The sequence below is a fragment of the Nesoenas mayeri genome, assembly GCF_963082525.1.
Source record: "Nesoenas mayeri genome assembly, chromosome: 8".
Classification (NCBI taxonomy): domain Eukaryota; kingdom Metazoa; phylum Chordata; class Aves; order Columbiformes; family Columbidae; genus Nesoenas; species Nesoenas mayeri.
Genome location: NC_137554.1, coordinates 13,760,694 through 13,783,184, shown reverse-complemented (window position 1 = coordinate 13,783,184; position 22,491 = coordinate 13,760,694). Strand labels below are relative to the sequence as shown.

Below are 22,491 nucleotides of genomic sequence, written 5' to 3'. Positions count from 1 at the left end.
TTGCCTGGCCCAGCAAACTAGTTTATCATCACTTCTCATTTTTTTGGCTTGGCACAAAGAAGAGGGTAGATGAAACCCAGGACCAGGTGTCTATTTTAAAGAAGAGCCTTTTTTAAATATGCTTCTCCCACATTTGCTTAGGGAGACACACCATGTTCCTGGTATTGTATTCAGAATCTTTTTTGAAACTGTTTATCTCCTGACATAACTAAAAGGGTATGTAAATACCAAGTCTTGCATATTTCTAGAAGCATAGATTTTTACCTTTTCTCCCTAAATTACAGGTAGTGCCAAATTGCAACAGACATTTAAAGAATGGTGCTGTTAGGTAGAAATCACTGCAATCTCAAGTGTCTACAGAGGGGGATCCTCCGGTATCTTAGTAATTTTGCTTTTATAATCCTGAGTTTACCAGGCCATATTTCAGGACAATATTTGCAGCATTTATGCCTTTTTCTTTTTTTTTTTTTTTAATATACAAAGAAACAGCATTATTTTACCAAGGAGTCATTTAAAAAGCTGATAAAAGGTAATGGCCAATTAAAAATAAGCTCGTTTTTTGTGTGTGTATTGTGTGTTTTTTTTTCTTTCAGAAGTCTGTGATGAGACCTCGTGATTGTGCTGCACCCTGTACCTAGTGAGGCTGCTGCACTAGAGCTAAGGAGTGAACACACCCAGTCTGAAATGTGAGGCTTAATTTTCAGCTGTGAGTTATTCCTGGTTATGATCTCATTATGTGCCATGAAAGTGATCAAATGACATTAGCTCCTGAGTGTAATATTTTTTTTTTTTTTTTTTTTTTAAAGGGTGATGCTTATTAAAGTCAAATGGAGTCCTGGCGAGATTCCAAAAAGCTGTGAAAATTTGGTAGTAAAAGCACAACTTAAATGCAAGAAGATTTGCATTCCAAAATGCAAACCCTTTATTTATGGTGGAGGACTTGAGGCTATCTTTAGTTGCATAAATCCAACACTTACCTTTAAATGTTGATGTTTCATTTTTTCTTCTTCTACTTTTAGACGTTTCTGTGTAATTTCTTCTTGCAGTTTTCTTTTGTCCTACAAATTAAGAGAGCGATAAAACTTTGTTTAGAGAAGTTACTTTTTGCAAAAGCAAAACGTTTGTGTTCTCCAGTAAGATGGAGTCAATCTATGCAAACAAAGCTTGTACGGTGCTCAGGCAGCGCATAATTCTCAGCAGCAACAGCTCATGTGTCCTATGCAGGTGTGGTTTCCATTACTCTTTCTCTGAAGTACATTTAAACATGTTAATGACTACAAAGCAGTGACGATCCAAATCAGAAATATTTTTACTGTTGAGAGGGATAGGGAAGAAAACAGTAAGAAATAATATTTGAGCATGATCATACATGCAAAATGAGGTTAGAAATTGGTCCTGACCAGGATTCCTAGGGCAGCCCACACACAATTTAGGAGATGAAGGAGTCTGTGTGGTCTGTACTGTGCAGCTGTGATTTATCACTAAATTAAATGGGCTGTTGGTGAATCCAGCACTGAGCTGGATAGCTGACTAATAGCTGAAATAAGCAGGAATAAATAAAGACATAGAAATATATTTTATTAGTCTCATAGAGGTGAAGAACACAGAGAAATGCAATATGCTTTGTATATGTTGTTGCCTCTCAATTTAAAAAAGATTTTTCTGTGTAAAGGCTGTTTTCACGACTGCTGAACTTCAGAAGGAAAGTCCTCAAGTTGTACTGATTTATCATAGTGCAACCTTAATCCTTTTTGCTACAGTTTACATAAAAAAAAGGAAATGGGTGAAGAGTCCACCTTTTCTTTCAATTTGAACAGATTACTCTTGTTGTTGGTGCGTGGTGGTGTTTTTTTGTTTGGTTTTTGAGTCTGTTTTCAGACAACTATGGTTTAGGAAGGAGTTAAGTTCTTCACAAATACAGGAAGAGATTTGCCTTTTCAGCCCACCTGAGGAGCACAGCAAGTCAGTGAGGATGTGCTGGGCACGAGGCTGGGAGTTGTTCTCAGGGTTTCCCTGGGATCTGGGATTGGGAAACACGAAGAGCTGTAGTGTGCTTGGCTGAATCACTTCACTGCTACTTGGACATCAGAAAGCAGCAGTGGGGCCAGAGTCTATAGGGACGCTTTGTTGTTGAAGGATAGGAAGTAGAAGAAAACCACCCAGCCTTGTGGAGAATAAGTGTCAGTGATCTCTTTTGCAGTCTGTGAAGTGCAGTAGCCATCTATAAATATCATCTGTACTTTACAATTATTACTTGATGGTGTTAGTTTGCTGCTTTAATACACCAAACAGCGGAGGTAGGGATCTTGCCTCAAGGTACATGCTGCCTTCATCTCTGTAGTGGTTTTGAGTTTTGACAATGCTCTTTAATACAGTTAAAGTTACTGATGTAGGATCACTACAATATGTAATTTTTCTGCAATGTCCCTTTTAGAGACTTTATTCAAGAGCTGCTGTGCTGGATTTTACTTGGCCAGTCCTGATTTTGGAGACATAACCTCTGGTCTTTGATCTTCACACCTTTCTTTAATTAGGAGATATTCCTGATTTCATTGTATGAATGGCCTTTAAATAACCTATCATTAGATGAAAAAAGTGTGACAAGAGCTTGTGTTTACAGATTGTTACAATTCTTAAGAAAACTGCTTTTTTTCTTTAGTAAAGTTCTGGATAAGAGTCTTAGCCAGACCATGAACTTTTACTTGGTTTATACTATTAAAAATATTCTAAGTCAATTTAAATGTTCTTTTTGTACCAGTGGAGATGTGTTCTAAGAGTTTGGGCAGTCTGAAATGAGAAGTCGTACACAAAAATCTTGTGCAGAAAGAAATCAGAGTGTAAAGGCACAAATAACTGCATTTGAAATTAACTGTGTAACAAGAAACTTATTCAATAATGAAACTTGTGCTTGTTTCTTTTGTTAAAGGACTATGTTTCTTTTACAGCGGATTTTTTTTCTCAAAGTTTTCCACTTGTATCCTTTGGTGTTCAAGCAGGTTTTAATTTCACCGGTTGGTAATAAACATCCATTATACAATTATCCAGATTAAATAGGTTGAAATGGTTTGTCTTTTATATATCTAGTCAAAGAAAGCTGAAGGTCTAATGCCAGAAGGTAAATTCAAGGAAGATTTATGAGGAACCTTTTTGAACCTTGTTTTGCTAGAGTAATTTTTGAAACCTGTTAGGACACTTTCTACAGTATATTCTGCTATGATTTGTCTGCAAATAATGTCTTACCATACAAAGCTTTGTCTATACATCTAGTGGACTAAATGTTTATTCCTAGGTAGCTAAGGGATCCATACTTCTGCTAAACTTTATACGCTGCCCCAGTAGATAATCAGGTTGCTGGCAGAAGCCCTCTAATCCTCTCTTACTATGCTCTTGTTAATGTGGGCAAGATTTGCCTTTTATGAAATAACACCTTCATCCCTTCCCCTCTGTGCATCAATGCAAGGTGAGACTTGAGTCTTGATCCTAATTTTCACTCCTACTGATACCTTTTGGAATCTTTCCTGATTTCTAAGCATAGAAAAGATTTGTGTTCTAAACTGGATCTGTCTGAAAGAAAGGGAAACACATCTATGGAGCAGCGTCTTGTGGAATCTTGTGTGCCAAGTCTGTTGGTTTGTGTCAGTGCTCCCGAGCGATGCCACTGTTGGTCTGCTGGGTCCGCTTGCAGATGCCATCTACTGTCAAAGCCACTGGAGCAGCTAATGGTTTAGCTGATATCTTCTTGTTTTCGTATAGTTTTCCAGAGGTAACGCTTGGTTACTTTATCTGGAGGTATGGATACTTTAGTCTGACATGAGACTGCAGAAATGTCATAATTGAAAACTTCAATATACAATTTAAATTTTCCATAATTTCTGTTTGCATATAGAATGGAGGATTTGATGAGAAAAGATTAAGCCTAAGGTGGTTCTTAGGCTGTTTTGTCTCACAGTTTGCTATGGCCAATGCCAAAGCTTTTGTATTTTAAGATATGACAGTCTCTCTAACAAAAGGGAAACATTTGATTTTTGGTTTTTTTTCACTTGTTATATTCTATATGCACCAGCAGCAGGTGAAACATACATAACAGAGAAAAACGGTTCCTTTTCAGAGCCGTGGGAACATCAAAATATTAAAATAATAATAGAGCTTTCCTTTTTGCTTTGCTACATAGAGAAGATATGAAAATGATTTGAAAACCCCCAGTGGGAGTGCCAGATGCTGTAAAGGAGTCAGGCATTTAACAACAGAAACCAAGCAGGTTTTAGTGCAGGTGTAGCTGTTTACTGCTCAGAGCACCCTGTGCTGTCCTTTGTTGGGTCCTTTACAACACACACCTTGTGGATAGTGCTTGAGATTCTCAGGTGTGTTGCTTGGGACAAACCTTCCCAGAGCCACTGAGTAACTTGTAATTGTAATGTGCTCTTTTCTTAGACAACTTGAACTGTAGATTCTTAAACCTGATGGTAACTTCACCTTATTTAGAATCCATTGTTTCTGCAGTGCTTTACAATGGATACACCGTTCCAACTAAATGGTGTTGATTAATCAAAGTAGAGAGCAAATAGTTCTTTTACGCAGCAAGTGCAATAAATGAAGTCATGGCAAGAACCCAAATGTGATTTCCTATTTCCTGTAAGGCAAGACACTGGAGACTGTCACAGTTTCTTAAAAAAATACTTCTGCAGTATTTGTGTGAAGGCAAAGCTGCAGCCAGAGGACACTAACCCTGGTACATCCATGTACAGCCCTCACCACCAAGGGTGCTGCCCTGTCCTCCTGCCAGACATGGGGAGTATAAAACATGGCAAGGCCCCAACCTGTCTGGGGAGCCAAAACATTGCTTATCTTTTGAGCCCATATGCCAGAAACAAAGTCCAGGTTGTGAATCTGGTTCAAACACCATTAGAGTTAGGCAACACATTTATCTTTGTTCCAATAAGGTATCTTTTAAGACTGTCAGCTATTTATTCAGCCAGTAGTGACTGGTTCACAACGCATCCATGATGCTAAGAGTGTTTAAAAAAAATATTTCTTCCCATTATTTGCTTTTAAAGATTGCCTGTAACAGTGAGTGATCCTTCTGAAGTTTTCCTTTTGTTCCAAAGGGCCAAATATTGCTTCAGTTTAATTCTTTTGTTACTCAATAGGTTTTTGCTAGAGATATCAGAGGAGACCTCAGATTTAGCCATTTTTGTTATCAGCTTATATTCCTTTAAAAAGTAATTCAGTAGTTCCTTTAAAACACAATAAATATTTTGAATCAGACTTCCTTTGAGAAGAGAAACTGAAAATGTTTTCTACTATCTTCAGCATAAATTTTGCTGAGTATTTTTTTTTCCTTATTCTCCTGTGAAAACTGACAGGTAGGAATTTCCTTAATCTAGGCTTGTCCTTTTTTTACTTTTCAGACAGCAAAGTTTATGATAAATAATCAGTAGTTCAGAATTTGGATTTAATTCCACAATGCAAACCTAAAAGTCTTTTATCTCTCTTTCATTGTGAAATGGGAAAATTGATTTGTTCTGGAATTCTCTAGCTGCCTTTTGACCTGCTGTCCTTCAGGCAAACATTCAGCTGTGATGATAGTAATATGTATTTTAGACTGTCCGGTAGTGATTTGCACGCATACTTATGCTGCCTTTAATTTAGTTTGAAAGTGTAATACAACCCATAATAAAGTCAGTACAGGCAACTTTGCTGTCTTAAAGCAATAGTGTATAAACCAGAATTAAGTAACAATTTAAATAGTAACAGTTTCAAGCAGACTTAAGTCTCTTTCCTGGAATAAATCATTCTGCAGAAAACACACAGTAGCAATTGCATTTTTTTTTTTTAATATAGGAAGTTACAAGCACTTACTGTTATGGCCTGGAATCTTTCTTTCAGCAATTCTTCCTCCTCCATTCTGGAAATCAAAAACAGACAAGTACTGAAGGAAAACAGAATGAGACCATAAGCAAAAAGCCTCCTGGTGGGGCTATAAAAAAAACGGAGGTGATTTGCTCCAATTCCAGAGCAGAGAGAAGGCAGAAATTTTGACTTGTCAGGAGAGTCCCACAACAGAGGAGCAGATCAGTCCAGGCAGACACATGTAATGAGGGTGTGGAGAAGAGGCAGCCGTGGAGAGCGCTGGCATGAGTTGACTGACAAGTTGGAACAGTGGAGCACAAGCCCTTTTCCTTCAGAAGCTGCCAACTCTTTGTTTTAATGTGCTCAGCTAGCATGCCATTGCTGCTTTAACTGTTACATGCCCAAACCCCAGTCTTCCAGGATCATGGTAGAAGTAATTTTTTAATTATGTTCTTGTTTCTCTTTGTTCCCCTTGTGTATGCCTCTGGTGATAAACAGATATTTTAAACTTATTAAGTATTCCTATTTCTTATGAGACTTATTTCACCTTTGTATTTTAATCTGCTGTAATGTTAGCACTGTAGATACCACGTTTTTTTAAATTAGGTTCCTAGATGAAATTTTTAGGCAAGCTGTATTCATAGCTAGCAGAATGTTTTAGAACTGCTAATCTAAATTAAAATAAACTTTAAGCAGTCAGGTCTGTCATTGAATGTAAGTGTTAATCTGTGCAATTACTGGTCAGCTCTCCAGGACTCAGGGAAAGCTTTGTCTAAGTAAGGATTTCAGGATCATCATTTCAGTGTTACCAAGATGAATCTAAAATACCAGTGGCTCTTACTCTGGATTTCCATTCAGCTGACTTGGAGGGTTTTTTACTGTGGATTTCTGCTGAAAACAGCATTATGCTCCTTAAGAGATGGCAAACATTTTGACCTTTCCAGCTACATGAGTGGGAGTCAGCCTTCCAAAATCAGTCTAAGAAACTTACAAAACAAGTGAAACTGCCTCTAGTAAAATGCAATTGTAGAAAAAAACTCTAAGCAAGATAAAGCTGAATTCAAACAGCATAAAGACCTAATGTGAATCTGAAATACCTTCGTTACCCTCAGTATCATGTAACTTAAGCCTTTGTAAGGACACCAAGAGGAGAGTCAGTCAGCAAACTTGGTTTTTTTTTCCTGCTAATTCACTGAGATGACTGAACTCAGCAGGATTTGGTGAGGGGTTTTACTTTACATGTCCATATAGTGACCTGGATCTTGGTCACAAATCTGGCTAATTAATAGCAAATTCTAAGATGCTACAAAATTGAACACTTGCTGGTGGGGTTACATCCTCATAATTCAATATGAATCAATATTTAATTTCAATTTCCACCTTCTTAGTATGTCATCACTCATCCATATATGGAAGCAGACTATCCCCCTCCACATTGCGATTAAGGATGCATTAATATTTTGTTTATACTGTGATCCACCCTAAGCTTTTGTTCAAACTTGCAAAGACCCCATGTTTTATTCTCCAGTGAAGACTCTTTTTTTTTTAATATATATATTAATATATGCCTCATTTGGTCAGCAGCTGAAATTAAAAAAGTTACCACATAAAAGCAAGTGTGAAGTTCAAAGGCAAGTGTACTGAGGGATATCAAGGGACAGTTTACATGGGAATTTAAACATGTTCAGTTTATGGATCTGAAAATAAGTTCAATCACTGCACTGAATTGAATATATTCTTGCTGTAGAAGCCAATAGAAAGACAGTCTTTCTGTTTCAACTTTCATAAGCTGGTGTAGCCTGTCTTATTGTATTTTGAAAAAAAAAACCCACTTAAATCATCTTCATATTCTGTGAAGTTCATCTTTAATTTTAAGTGTGTATGTGGACTTCAAAATGTTTAAAAATATTTAAAGCAGAAAATTATTACATCCGAAATAAGGATGTCTGTTTTGGTCCAGAATCTGTACTGTGATATAAATGGGATTCCATTCTCAGTGGGTGGAGAAACAAGATCAGTATTTCGAGTTCAAATCAGAATCAATGGGATTGCATTTCTTTAAATTTTTATGTTCTAAAATATTTTCTTTATGCTCTGAAATATTTAAATGCTTTTAAAAACATTACTTTTGGATGTTACATATTTACGGACCATAATAGTATTCAATGTGTCTTTTTCTAATCTAAACCTCTAGATTTTGAAGTAACCTGAAGATGGTTCCTAAAATGTTAGTTCCCTTTTTAACTGATCATTATTAAGGAAGTATTTAAAGCACACTTTTAACATTTCAAATTGTTTAAATCATATATATCCCCTTGCTAGGAGGGATTTGTTGTTCAGTCAATAGGTTATTTTCCAGTTATCTTAATCCTATTCTAAATGGGATTTATGTGTGAGAGAAGAAATGGACCAGCTGTCATTTTGTCTGTCCCTTAAGCCTGCTTCACCAATAGGAGTATCCATGGTGTTGTAGGTTAGATCAGTGAATCTGAACAGCTGTGTTTGCAGTCCATGGGATTCTTGGAACAAGGTTTTTCAGAACTTGCCTGTCAGAAATATATCCAGAGGAAACTATCAACCCATTCTGCAAGTCTGAGCAAAACTGTGGCTGGCAACTGTATTATTTTCCTTTTGACAGAACAGATTTGCTCAGTTATGCAGAAAATGTTTGTTGGATCACATGATGAGTCATACAGGTTGGATTTTTTTGGCTTAATTTCTTCCTTTGTTCATTTCAATTTTGTGCTGGGTACCTAATGTAGGAGTAATAATGAGAATCTAAAGCACAAGGTGAAACAGTTGCATTACGAAGTCTTAAAGAAAAATGGGTGGGAATTTAGAAGAAAGCCATATCTTGAACCATAATCTAGAAGCAGAACCACAGAGGCACTTTCACAGCTGGAAATGCATGTTCCATTGTCCATTTCTGGAGCAAAGTCTGAGTACTGGCATGGAAAAGTCCCATCACTTTAGAACTGTAGCGGCTGTCCCTGGCCATGCTCTACAAACAAAAGCATCCTCAGTTCTACTTTTGCTCATTGCACTGGGGTTTCTTTTCAAACAAAGCATTAACCTAATACATATACAATGAGTTATAGGTTAGTGTAGTAGTAAACAATTGCTTCTAAGAATCATCATCTAATTAAAGGTAAGGACCGTGAAGCTTTCACTTTTTGAAAGATGTATTTGAAGTGAATGGACTTGATCAGATTGTTATCTGTTGAAAACATAGCTTATAATTTTTTTTTTTTTTTTCTCTTTTGAAAGACTTTCTCTTTAGCTGTATGTTATTTCCCAAAGAAACAAGTTTGTCTCACTCAAGGGCTGGTTTAATGCCTTCAAAGCTGAAGGCTATTTCCACCATTGGTCTGCAAAGTACTTCCAGCTGTTTCAGTCAACAGTGTTTTCATGTTGCAGAATAAGCAGCAAACAGCTTTTGTCTAGGGTACACCAGCTAAAGAACTCATCTTGGGTTCATCTAAAGGGGTAAAAGGGGTTCATCTTGGTGCTATTGTATATTTTTTTTTTTGCTAAAAAGCTGCAGACAGTTACACTTCTCAGTGACAGAAAACTTGGACCTCAGTAAATAAAAAGTTTGAAGTTCAGAGAAAGAGTACTAGCCAGAAGCAGCACCTATTGCATTAAATTTGTTTAACTAGATTTCTTTCGTATTATAAAGAACATATTTTCTTGTATCCATCAAGTCACAAATTCCAATCTAAACTGGAAGGTGTTTAATGAAAAATGTATGTTAATAAAGGGGAAAACAAGCTTTGAATTGATGATAACCTAGAGGAGTGGAGTTATAAACTATCCTTAGAATATAATTTTATAGACATGTCTACATGCAAATCTATATTTAATATATATAAAATTATTACTAATGATTTAAGATACTGGGTATCTATGGGTACTTGTTTAAATATTGCATCTAGGGATATATGTAACTAAGACTAGTTGTGTGTAGCAAGTCTATGGGAGACTTTCTCATTGTTTTTTATTTCTGTGGCTCATACATCTATGGCTTTCTAGTCTGTCAGTTTCTGTTGGTCACTAAATCTTTAATGCCACGTTTAACATGTGGGATTGCTTGACCCTTATTAGGTGAATAAAATTTAAGGTTCTTTCTTTTATACTTTAGTCAGAATCCAGACTGTATTAGCCAGTATGCTTGAAGATACGTAATAAAGCAGGGTGAAAAAGAAGAAAAAAAGCCTCCTGTCTCTCCACCAAATCATACAATATTAGAAATGAAAAAATGTGTGTACATTTTTGGGCTTAGAAGAAGTTCATAACAAAAACTGCCAGCTCTCAGGAAGGATTAAACTTTTACCTTGAAGGCAAATTTTGAAGAAGTAATTCCCTACTAGGCAGGTCTTTCAACTTTAGAAATTTCTTGGATCCTCTCACTGAAGGAAAACAATATCAGACTATCTCAGTTTTATACTCTTTTATGAAGCTAAATACTACCTGCTTTGCTTGTTTGAGTAGACACACCCTGAATCTCTGTGAGGAAAAGCCTTGAACTATTATGTTTCAGTTGGTACAACTCCCTTCCTGTTGCTATTCATAATTATGAATGTATTAAGCCTTTAACATCAAACTAAAGAAACAGCTGTTGGTCGTTGCCTTCCACTGTTTAAAAAGCATTTATTATTTTAATCATTTTATAATAAATCTGCTTGTCAGATATCTTCCAATATTGTAGAGAAGTTTTAGAATGCAGCTCAGGCTCTGCTGTCTCTTCTGTGGTAGGTGTGTATACCATATGCATAGTGGAGCCAAGCTACAAATACCATTATGCTAAATGCAGCTGATGTTGCACGTATTTTTGAAAATTACACAGTGAACTTTGTTGACGTTTATTGATTAGTTTTTGGTTAGTTAAACATGTTTTTTGTAGCTTTTTTCATGTTCCCAGACACTCTTGGCCTCATGTATTTTGGAAATGTTTATGAAACTCTGAATGTTTGTGGTTTTTCACAGCAGCTTTAACAAACTCTGTTGTCTCTCATTTAGAAATCACACTTTGGCACTTTAGTGAATAGCTGAAGTATAATTACTATGATGATATTAAATGTGAGATTGTTAATGGAATGTGTTCAGGTGCCTGGATAAATGATAAGATTGTGTGGGGGCTTTTTGTGTGTAGGTTTGGTGTGTTTTTTTTTTTTTTCTTTTAATGTAAACTTAAAACCACAAAGACTCTGAAATACTCAGGATCAGAGCCTTAAACATGTTGCGGAATGCATTGCTTACAACCCAGCATTTTCCAACTGCTGTAGATACGCGCTTCTAAGAATAGTGCAGAGTTTTAAATCCTACCCAGCCAACTGCATGGGGAATTTTTAGCAGGGCTCTGAGAAACAGCTTTAGTGATTGTGTGGTTTGGTTGTGTTCCATTAAGCGAAACCAAATACCCCATAACCAGGGCCAAATCATGGGGAAAGTAACAAAACTTACATGGGTACTTGCTGTCCATAGACAAGTAAACTCCATGACATATTCTCGTGATTCTTGTTCTCTGATGCTCTTGGAGAACAGCAAGAGAACCATAGTGGCGGTTGGGTCCAACAGGCCTTGGTAGGATGGCAGAGCAAAATTAGGGCCTTGCTAGGTGTATTTTTGTAAGCGCTTTGTGCCAGATGTGGCTTCTCTGAGTACAAGTGCTGCTGGTGGAAGCCTTGAAAGTATACGTGATTTGTCTAGAAGACAGACCTGAAGTAGGAATTATTTAGGAGAAAACCTTTCTTCTGGAGCTGGGGGCCTGGCAGAAGGGGCAGGGACAAGACTGGAGGTGGTGAAGCCATTTAGCAAGTTTCCCTGATGAACAAACTCTTGTTTGCAGGCTGAAGAATGGAAACTGTGTAGGTTACATCAGCTGATTCCCATTTCCCGAGGCATGGGCAGGGTGCTCACCCTGTTCCTCTGGGAAGCTGCCTAACCAGCTTCTGCCCGAACCAAGGTCTGCCCTGAACACTGCAGCTCTGGTGTTCTGCAAGATGGGATGAACCTTATCTGATAGCTTTCAGCAGAGCAAAGAGGAATTACTGCATTCTTCACCTGCAGTTCCAACCACTTTCTTCCTTCTGACTACCCTGTGAACCAATTGAATTTGCTAATCTGTCAGGAAAGCAATTTAAATATATGTTATATATATAAAATATAATAATTATTAAAAAAAAAAAAACATGACCAAACCAAAACACAAACAAAAAACCCTTAAACCCCAGAATAAATGATCTCTGCTATGCCACTGAGCTTAAAGGGAGATGAGCAGTAACAGTAGGGAGAGCAAAGGAATGAATTCTGTCTGGGAGATGGGATTCTTTTGGCAGCAGTGAATTGCTAGATGAACTCAGCCATCTTGCGGGCCTCAGGCTTACCTTACCACAGTGGTCCAGGGACCATGAGAAACCTTAGAATGATGTATATAATAAGCGTGTATGTTTGGCTATTTATCTGAAACTCGAAACTGCCGTGCAAACATGATGACCTCAGACCCTGGCAATCCTTCCTGTGCTTCCAGATACTCAGTATCCTGCCCTGTGGGTGGGCAAAAAATATCTCACATACTATTTGTTTTGCGTAAACCTTTCCAAGTATTAATGGAAAAAATACAGGATAAGATTATGCAAACCTTTATTGTTAGCGGGACTGATAAGATTATTTATGGCAGATAACACTTGTTGCAGGTCCAGGCCTATTTTCTTCAACGAAGAAGACCTATCTTTTTTTGCTGAGGAGTTTATTTGGAAGCAGTGGCTGAGAAACTCCCAACTTGTCAGTCATTTGAACTGTGAACTTCAGCTGTCTCCTGTTTGTTTGCAGTGCTGGGTAGGTCATCCGAATAACACGGGGACTCGGGTGGGATGGCTGACGCCTGCTACAAGGAGCACTGAGCGATACAGCGCGAGCAGCTGGAGCTGAACAGTCATTCAGATGCCTGTGGCAGTGTGTCACCAACATATGTCTTTCAACAGATTCAAGTATTTCACTTCTGCTTCTCATAGCACTATATATTTACCTAACCCCTTACCTTTGAGTGGTGATTATTAACTAGGAGCAAAAAAAACTTGATCTGATATGGTTTCCTTTATTTTTCTTGTAAGATTTGATTGTCAGGATTTCAGACCTGTTTCATAGCTACATTGTCTTACCAGAAAGATGATAATATAACTTCCTGCTTTTCACCTGAATCTGAAGTAGATCCTCTGAGTGGTATCTGTTTGCTTGATATTCACTAGGGGGAAATTACATGAGTAATCTGAACTGATCCAGTGGCTGTGTGGCACTGAAAAGAAGCATCCTTGCCTCTCAGTCCTGGACGTCGGTCCCCACAGCTCACTTGTCTGTCTGCTTGCTGAATCCACTCACTATGCTGACAGGGATCTAACCCAGCAAAAAGGTGGCTATTGCTGAGGTACTGACTCCAATCACTGGCCAGGCACATCTGATGAGTGCCAAAACGTGGTAAAGGAAGAGGGTAGAGGGTGGATCTGTGGCTACTGGAAAATGCAAAGCGGGGAGGAAAGGGCAGTGGAAGAAGAGTGAGGAGTAGGAAGAAAGGGAAGTGGTGGTAAACTCTTAGATAAACTAAACTGTTAGTATAAATTTACATTTACAGACTGTTTAACACAATGTGTGGAAACTTTTTTTTTCTTCCACCTGAAGGCTGAATAGACCTTTCAAACACTGTGTTGGCAGATCAAAGGTTAATATTTTATTACCATTCATGAATAATGCAAAAAAATTATCTGGCCACAAGTTGCATGAAAAGAATATTTTTGGGAATATAAAAGCTCTTTTCTTGTCATATCAGCTGTGGACTGTTTTTTTTACCCAGTGACATCAGGAAAGCCAAGCTAATCTGCAGCTCCTTAATTAGATGTAATTTCTGAAGAGTCTCTTTGCAAATTTCTCTTCAGCCTAGCAAGCAGGACCTTTGGTTGTTTGGGAGATCCATTATAGTCTTTGTGTAGATTTCTTACTGTCCAAATGCACCTGGAGACTGATGGCTTGTGAAGGCTGGAGTTGGATGCTCTTTTAATAATCTATTTTAGTGAAGGATTTTTACATTTGAAAATGTCATTGCATTTATCTTGTAGGTGAAATGACTCTTTGAAAAGGGTTTTGATGCATAGTGTTAATCTGGGAAAGGAACTTGTCAGGTAGTTTCTTATTTCACAAAGTATTACAATGGCTTCCTCTAAGGGGAATCTAGCTATATTCTCAGACTTATAGGTAATGGAGTTAGGAGACTTCAAGAAACCAGTTCTTGGGGTTTCAGTTAGAAACTTAATTCATGTTTCTTTCTTGTAATCATCACTGGATTGGACACAACTCATTTTGCTGTTTGAAAAAAAAAAAAATCAAAAACTGCCTAGCAGTTCTAGTTAAGTGCTATTATCCTTTAATTTAGTTGGTCTGTTCTCTTATTGTGGTTAATGCAGCTCAGGATTGTAACAAAAAATTGTCATTATCTCATGGCTGCTCAGCACTTGCATGACAAGTTTTCTGTTTCTAGTTTCCAGTGGACCATCAGCAATGGGAGAAGAACCAAGGAATGAGTAGCACAGTGTAATCTGTCCTTTCACTGAAGGAACACATCAGGGTAAGTGTCAACATATTTTCACATAGTTTATACTTCAAACACCAGTAAAAAGTTAGTAATAAATTTATTTAAGCATGTATTTTCTGTATTATATATATATATTATATATATTAGTATATGTGTATTTTCTGCTGAGATTTGAGAGTGGTTTTTATTTAAATACCCTTTCTCCAGTTGTATGAAGTATATGATATGTTCATGTAGGTTCATGTTAACACTTGATTCTCTTAGGGGACAGCCACTTATCTAATTATTGCTTGGAACTTAAGCCATAGATCTCAATAACTCTTACACTGATTTATTATTGAGCTGTTTGATGTTATAGCTCAGAAATTAAAGAGCTGAAGTTAGATCAAACAACTTAAAAAACATCAGTTTGGACCTCTAGCTAGTAGAGGAAGGAGCTTTTGGGCCCTAATGATCTATCTGAAGGAAATGTCAGATGAAACATAGCTGAGGGACCTTAGTTCTTTTTAGTCCTAAGAAACGTAATAGAGCAAGATCTTATTATTCAGAATCAGTTATTTTTACCAGTATGAAATTTATTTTGTGGCTGACACATTTTCATTTAAAATGTGTTGCTCATACATAGACTTTCATACCTTTTGAATGATACATGCTTATTTCTTATACAATCTTTTAGCTCTTCATTAGTTTAATAGTTCTGTAAATATCTCAGTTAAAAATACTGATAGGCCATGATTTCAGGTTCCCATTTTGACTACTGATTCTAGTACAGTAGATGAGATAAAATAAAAATGAATTTGCATTTTTTAAGAGTACTTGCCATTGCCACCACAAGTTGAACAATTTCTGTAGTTAAGTGATGTCTTGAGGGTTACCTGTTCTTAACAGAGGCAGAAAATGGCTTTTGAAGTAATCATTTGGCTTCAGAGTACTTTAGAAACAAGTTCCCCTTATTGTGAGATCTGATCAATGGCTTTCTGAAGCTGGGTTAAAACAAATTTTTTTTTTTTTTAAGATATGTGCATGAATTCTTCAGAATTGCACCATAGATCAGAAAAGGAGCAATTTCTACACATTATCACAACTCTTGGATATGTTTAGCTTAGTTTATGTTCAGGTTGTGATGTTGGGACCTGTCCTGAAAAACCGGTGCAGGTGTGTGTTTGGGATGTTCAGAGCTGTTGGTGTTCTGTGCTTGCACTGACTGTGTTGTCCAGAGCTGAGCTAATGCTGCCAGTTGCTTGCTGCCATATGTAAATCAGCAATTAAAACTGACAGTGCAGGTAGTGGAACAGGTTTGTTCAGTGGTTCCTGCTAGGAGTTAAAACAACTCTTCTAACCCCCCATTCCTTTGACTGCAGCCTTTTGTCTTAATTGCTTTATTATTATGATAGTGTCAGCAAAACCAAGCTGCCAGCTGGTACTTTCTCCAAACGGCGTCTGCTTTCCAAAAAACCTTGTGTGAGCCTCAGCCTCTGTCTCTTCCTCCCACTTCTCCCAGACATTATCCTAATCCTCAATCTTTTTCCTATCCTATATTAATCCTATAAACCCTGAGCAGATCTGTTCTCCTCTGTCAGTGTTTGGTGTGGCAGGTCCCACTCTGCAGGGTGCCAGCTCTGTGTGCATGGGCTGCACTCACAGGCTGCAGCCAAAACTGACCACTGTGTGAACCCCAGTTTAATTGTCCCTAACCTAGGCCATTAGGAAACCCTCAGAACAGATTTAAGTGCTCTGAGAACGTTCTGAAAATCTTCCTTACATACTGGTTCCTTAGGTTGTGTTGTGTATGATGTTTATGGTGTAGGACTGTCACTGAGTGAGTGAAATTAAATGCCAGGTTTGAAAATGACATGAATAATACAAGAATAAATGTACAGGACATGCTTTGAAAGATTATGAGCATGACTGAAGCAACCAGTATTTTATTCTGGTTATGTAGAGCTTTCAAAGAGAAATGTAAAACAACAAAACAACTCTTCTTGTTTCTTTACTAGAAAATTACTTTCAATTCTCTAATTATCCTTTTCTTGGAAGTACTGAGTCACTTGTGGTTTTCTGTTTCCTCTAAGTAAAAGCTACCTGTAGTGTAGCTTGTCAAAAACATTTGGTATGAAAGGCAAATATACTAGAGACTGCCACAAATCCTCCTGTGCTAAATTAACACTTTCAGATCCACTTTCTGTTCTGCTTTATTTTTTTCCCCTCCCCATATATTTCCATCTGCATGCTTTGAATGAATCCTACAACCTATTATCCTAGATTAACCTCTTAGCTGTATTTTTGTTATCTAGTTTTGCCTTTACTTACTTGGCCTTTTGAGTGATTAGCCGACAAACTTTGGTTTGATTTACAGGAACACTCCTAGCTGGTGAGATAATGACTAATCTCTCTAATTTATGGTTACCTCTAATATCTAGATACCACCAGTTTCAGTTATGGAAATGGAATAAGAATTATTTTAATTCTTTGGCTTGTATATCTTTGATTATTCAATTATTGTGTAATTTAATGATTCTAAATAATTGCATGCTTCTGAATAATGAAAAAGTTTACAACAATTCATGAACAAGGTCCCATCTCTTTCCATGTAGATATAGGATGATTAATGAACAGTTTGAGATCTGTCCTGTATTCTCATTTATCTGTAGGCTAAATTAGTAGTCTGCCTAGGTTAATCTCAGCACTTTGGAAGTTTACAGAGAGTCTCTCATGGCATCTGCCTCTAGTCTGCTTAATTAAAAACCAGTTAGATTTGTCTGATCAGGGGTGTATGTGTTTTTTGTTTGTTTTTTTCTTTCCTTTCAAGCTCTGGTTTGCAAGGCTTCCATCAATAACAAAAAACGCATTATGGAGGAATAGCTGGAGATCTCTATTTTCCTTTGGGACAGTAGTAGCTGCTACCACAAAACCTTAAAGCCTTGGCTGTGGTTTCTCTCCTTTGCAGATGTCACTTTCTCTTCAATGGTGAGGAATAGTTTTTTCTTCACCATTCTTTAGTATGATAAATAGAAGTGTAGTCTTCAACAGAAAATGATTTATTCTCTAGCATATATTGCAGTTTAAAATTCCTGACAGAAATGTGCATTGCCATTAAAAGAGGGAGATAATGACTCAGATATTTTTGGCTTGTCAGTCTGTCATCAGTTCCAGCCAAAGTGTTGGGTAGGCTGACACAAGATCTAATAAGTGACATAGTGAGTACCAATACATGGGAAATAAATTCTTTCACTCTTATCTTCTCTATTGCCTTTCCCAGAAGTAACTTCAAGTTAAATTTTCATTGATACCTTAATTAGGAAGTGAATTTACAGAAAGCCAACAGAGATTGTGAGAACAGAGATTGTGAGAGCTAAAGAGTAAAGATGAAAGTTCACTGGCATGGGGTGATCTGGAACATGACTAGACTGTGTGCTCATAACCAACATTCACTTAAATACTGTCAAAAGGCAAAAGAGTGAAGGTGGGAGTAAGACTCTTCTATTAAACTAAATTTATTTAAGATTGCTACCTAAACAGTAGGTTTATCTCTTTATCTACCAGTGTTTTGTAACTACTATTAGATGAATGAAGGCAGGTAAAATTATTCAAGTTATTTAGAAACAAATTTCTTAATGAATAATTGAAAACATTGCTTACAGGACAATTTAAAAATGTATCATATTGATATTTTTTTCAGTTTTCCTTTGAATTTTCACACCACTGGAAGAAATTTTTAAAAAATGTGACACATCCAAATTTGCTTTTTGTCACAGGAAGGTGGTGTTTTTGGCAGTTAGCTGTCAATATTATAATAGCATCTACAGTCCTACTGTACTGGTTACGGAACATATTTACAGCACATGTTTGTTGTGACAGTTGTTGAATCTGCTTGCTTACAACCTTCTTTGTGGAACTTTGTACATGTTAAGCTGTCTTTTATAATCCAGAAACAGTGATTTTTTCAAATGGGGACTGGATTTGTGGGTTGTTTAGTGGTATGAGTAATGAAATGTAAGTGTGAAGACTCTGTCACTTCACTGCCTTATCACAAGCCTAAATGAAGTGTGAATGAGTTTCTGTAAATCAGGAAAGTCAACCTGTTCCACTGTGTATTTCCTGCTTCCTATCTGACAGATGGGCATAATAGTCCTTTCCTAGCTCACGGGAAGGAGTGCCATTATTGATTATGGACAACTCCTTCACAGCCATTTAGACCAGTCTGAATTCAGAAACTAGACAAAATGATGGTTGGTCATTTGGTAAAATAAACATATGGGGAAAACAAACAAACAAACAACCTTTAAACAGATTTTTTGACTTACAGATATCTATGCAAAATAGCAATTGCAACTGGACATAGTGATAATGGAATATTGCCAAAACAGTGCTACCAAAATGCAGCCCAGCCCAGCAGAGAGCTGAAACAGCTGCATGATTCCTGTTGAAAGCCCTGGAAGTCCCAAGCAAGTGCTCACTGTGAAGTATGAGCTGCCTGTGTTTCAGATGGTGTCTCTGTTCTATTTTATTTCTGTTGCAATAGGCTGCTCTGCCTTACTGGTCTCCATAACTTAATCTTTTTAATGAATTGTTTTGGAAGATGCAGACCCAGCAGCAAGCTAGTATACTATAGTCATCATTAGCAAATGTGATTTGCCCTTGAATAGTCTCCTATACTAATCATTTTATGTATCACCATCCTTTTTCAGGAGTAGCAGCACTTGCTAAAAGCAACCTGTCCCTGTCAGTTTGCCAAGGGGTCCTGTCGTGTGACTGAGTATCTCACATAAAATGTCTCTGTGCAGCTTGGCTGACTTCACAATTCTTTGCATGCTGAGACTGTTTGAATAGAGTGGTCTGACTATCTTTACAGAGGGCTGTAGTTCAGATCTCATCTAGTGCCCTTTCTAAATCAGCAACCAGACTGATGGTACGCATTAGCAGCTGACAGCACTTGGTTTGGTGATGAGAAGTGACACTTTTCACCCTGGGAGACTGGAGGCTGAGCCAGGGGCTGCCATCAAATTTCTCCGCAGTCACAGCCTGTGCAGGAGACCCTGGCTGGTTTGATATGCAGCAGAAAATGCAGACAGTAAGCAGAGCTTCTGGTAAAGCCTTGTCTCTCTGCATTCAGGGTTTCCTTAAGGGTCAGCCTGTTGGCATGAAGATGAACTATCTGTCTGGGAGGAACAGGACTTCTGCAGCTTGGCAGAATCACCATCTCTGTTATATTGCAGCAGTGTCACTGCCTCCGTTTAATCTTTGTGACAAGGATGTTGGCTGCAGCAGGCACAACTGCTATTTACAAATGCGTTGCTTGCGTGACAGGCTCAGCACACCAGGGTAGGTTTTAAAGAGGGCTCAGTCAGCTTCTGTGATGCTTACAGCCAGTTTTCTGAAGACCTAGGACAGTGAGCTCCAAACAAAGAGTTGTAGAAACTGCCTCTACCAGCTGTGGACGAGCCGTTCTGTGGGCAGCAAACACCTATTTGTGCAAGGAGCAACCACAAGTTCTCTTGTTTTCAGAGGGGCTGTTTATTGGCTTTTGAAATAAAAAAAGTGACTTGTCAATAACTGAGCTTCTTGTTGGTATTGAATTCCTTCTGCCCTGATAAGTGGTAGTTGGTGTTGGTAGATTATAGTATGGTGTATATACAACACAAGCCACAATATTGGGCAGAAGAGAACACCTCTCTCTAGCTGTCTGTATGTATCAGCAAAGTGTGTATCTGACTGTAAAATCCACAAATCTGGATATTCCCCTTATGCACTTATATCTGTAAATAACCCCTCCTTCTTTCAGAGAATGGACCGCTAACAGCACACAGTCTGTACAGAGTCTTTTACAGGCAATGAGGCACCTTGTGATCTGGTCATACAAACACTTGGGCAGGCAATGGTGCCAGCGGTGAGCTTACAAACTAAGAAAATAAGAGGGCCCTTCATGAAAGGTTTGGCTTTGAAACTGTGATGTTTCATATGTGCTACCTTTTCTGATAATGTTAGAGACCTTATCTATATGGGGCAAAGTGCACTGTTAGAAAACACGTATTTAATATACTTTAAATGACAGATCATGATTCAATGCTTACTGTGACCAAAGATCACCTAGAGCTAGCTGGACTGACTTAGCTTTCCCCTCCCTTGACTTTAGCTGTAAATAGGTAACTTATTTTTTAACAGAGCTATCTGTATTTATTCTAGACAATAGCCTGTTTTGTGGTATTTGTAGTGTTGTTTTTTCTAACAATACCTTCCAGTTTGGGATGCGTACTGAACATTTCATTGTTGGAAAGGTTACAAAATTTAATGGGAAAGGTAAGGCATAGTGGGTCATGGTCTTGAACACACAAAATATGAGAGTAAACTGTTGTTTCTGATGAGCAGTCATAGGAAATTGTCAGAAAAACGTGTCTGGTAGTGGGAGATTTTTCTAGGCTGTAGGGCTGACAATGAGCGAGATAAGGAGAAAATTAACCCCAGGAAGGGTAATTAAGACCAGAATAAGACAAAAACAAACAAAACCATAGAAAACCATACAGGAAGCCCAGTCCTTGGTTTTGATTAGTCTGATTTGGTTTTACTTTTGGTACTATTTCATGTCTAACTTATAGATGTGCCTCAGTACTGCTGAAAACATTCAAATAGGTCATGCTTGAACTTCTGGAAGAGATCTCATTATAAATGTAACCTGAAGAACACATAAAACAGGAAAGAGATCATTAGGATTGGAGACCATGATGAATACTAGGAAAAAACTAACTAATACATGAGAAAGTAAGTTGCTGAAGAAGCAGTATTCATGATCTATAGTTTGGTCTTTTGTCTGGCCATCAGCAGGTACATAATAACAGAGCCTGAAAGCTCTTTGATCAGCAGTTCGGCTCCCACGCTGGGAATGAGGCAAGGCTTGCTCAGCTGATACCTCATTCTGACAAATATATTGAGCTACAGGATGGACATAGAGTAGGAGTCAGTGTGGCATTGGTAAGAACAGTAATAGGGTAAACCTCTACCAAACCTGTACAAGTATAATAAGACCATGGAAAAGTTAACCAACAGCACATCTAGTATTTCTTGTTCTGCTGGAGTAAAGCGAGCACTTTCCAAAAGGGAAGCACCGAAACTGGCCTTGCTCCAGGGATGAACCTGCTGGGGCTTGTAGATGTCAGCTGTCTGTTGTGGGTGGGTAGATTCTATACATGTTTCATCAGAACCTGGCAGGGAAGAGAGCTGGGTTGTGTTCTGGCAGGTAAATATGGGATGACACAGTATCTTAAGTGTGGAAACAACACAATTACGCTTTCTTCAGATTGCATGAAACTCAGTGAGAGCAGAAAGACACTGCTTGAGCTTGGATTTTAATGTAAGAGAGAATTCTCCCTCTTCTGAAGTCCTGACATAACAGTTCTTTCAGAAGGTACTAGTAGGTATCATTGCAAGTTTTTCTGCTGAGTGAGATTAATGTTGCCAGGGAATTGTCCACAGGTGCTTGTACACCATGGCTCTGAGAGCTGTGTGAGTATAGAACACACTTCATAGTTACTGATTGTGATCCTTCCAGCCTGCAGCATAGGGAAATTAACATTAATAACTCAGTGTGGTTAGGACTTAATATATGGAACCTGATCCTCAGTTTATAGAGTTGAGTCCTCTGTGTTCACTTATTCAGATCTAGCATAAGTACCCCAAATCTATATATGTGTAACTATGACAGAGTTACTTCAGGTTTCTGTCAACAATGCACAGAATCAGGTCTGGTAGCTGTGAGCAGCTCTGGGCACTGTCAACCAACATGAGGTTCCAAAGAGCTTTAGTCCCCTGAGTTACAGCACGAAGTTTGCTCGTGGGAGTGAGCTGGGGAGAAGTAGCTTCATTTGTAGAGTTCAAATTTGTTAAAGAAGCTTCTGGCTGTGCAATGTAATTTCTTTATAGCATCTACTGGGATATTGCAAGCTTAGGCAGAAGGAGGGGCCAGTTAAAGAGCTTAGGAGCTCATCTGCACTGAGGGATCCAGCCAAAAGAACATTACTCTTGTAATGCTTAAAATTGACTGGAAAGCTAGAAGTAATTTTCAGTGG

General features: G+C 38.0%; 1 protein-coding gene across 1 annotated transcript in view; it reads right to left on the bottom strand.

The window, feature by feature from the left end:
* PALMD (palmdelphin) overlaps window positions 1–22,491 on the bottom strand; it is a gene marked incomplete at both ends in the record, with an annotated part of 46,815 nt that overhangs the window by 16,944 nt on the left and 7,380 nt on the right. Inside the window, 2 exons of the mRNA XM_080349256.1 lie at window positions 978–1,058; window positions 5,860–5,905. Coding sequence (XP_080205382.1) covers window positions 978–1,058; window positions 5,860–5,905 — 127 coding nt within the window. The remainder of the gene's footprint in view (window positions 1–977; window positions 1,059–5,859; window positions 5,906–22,491) is intronic.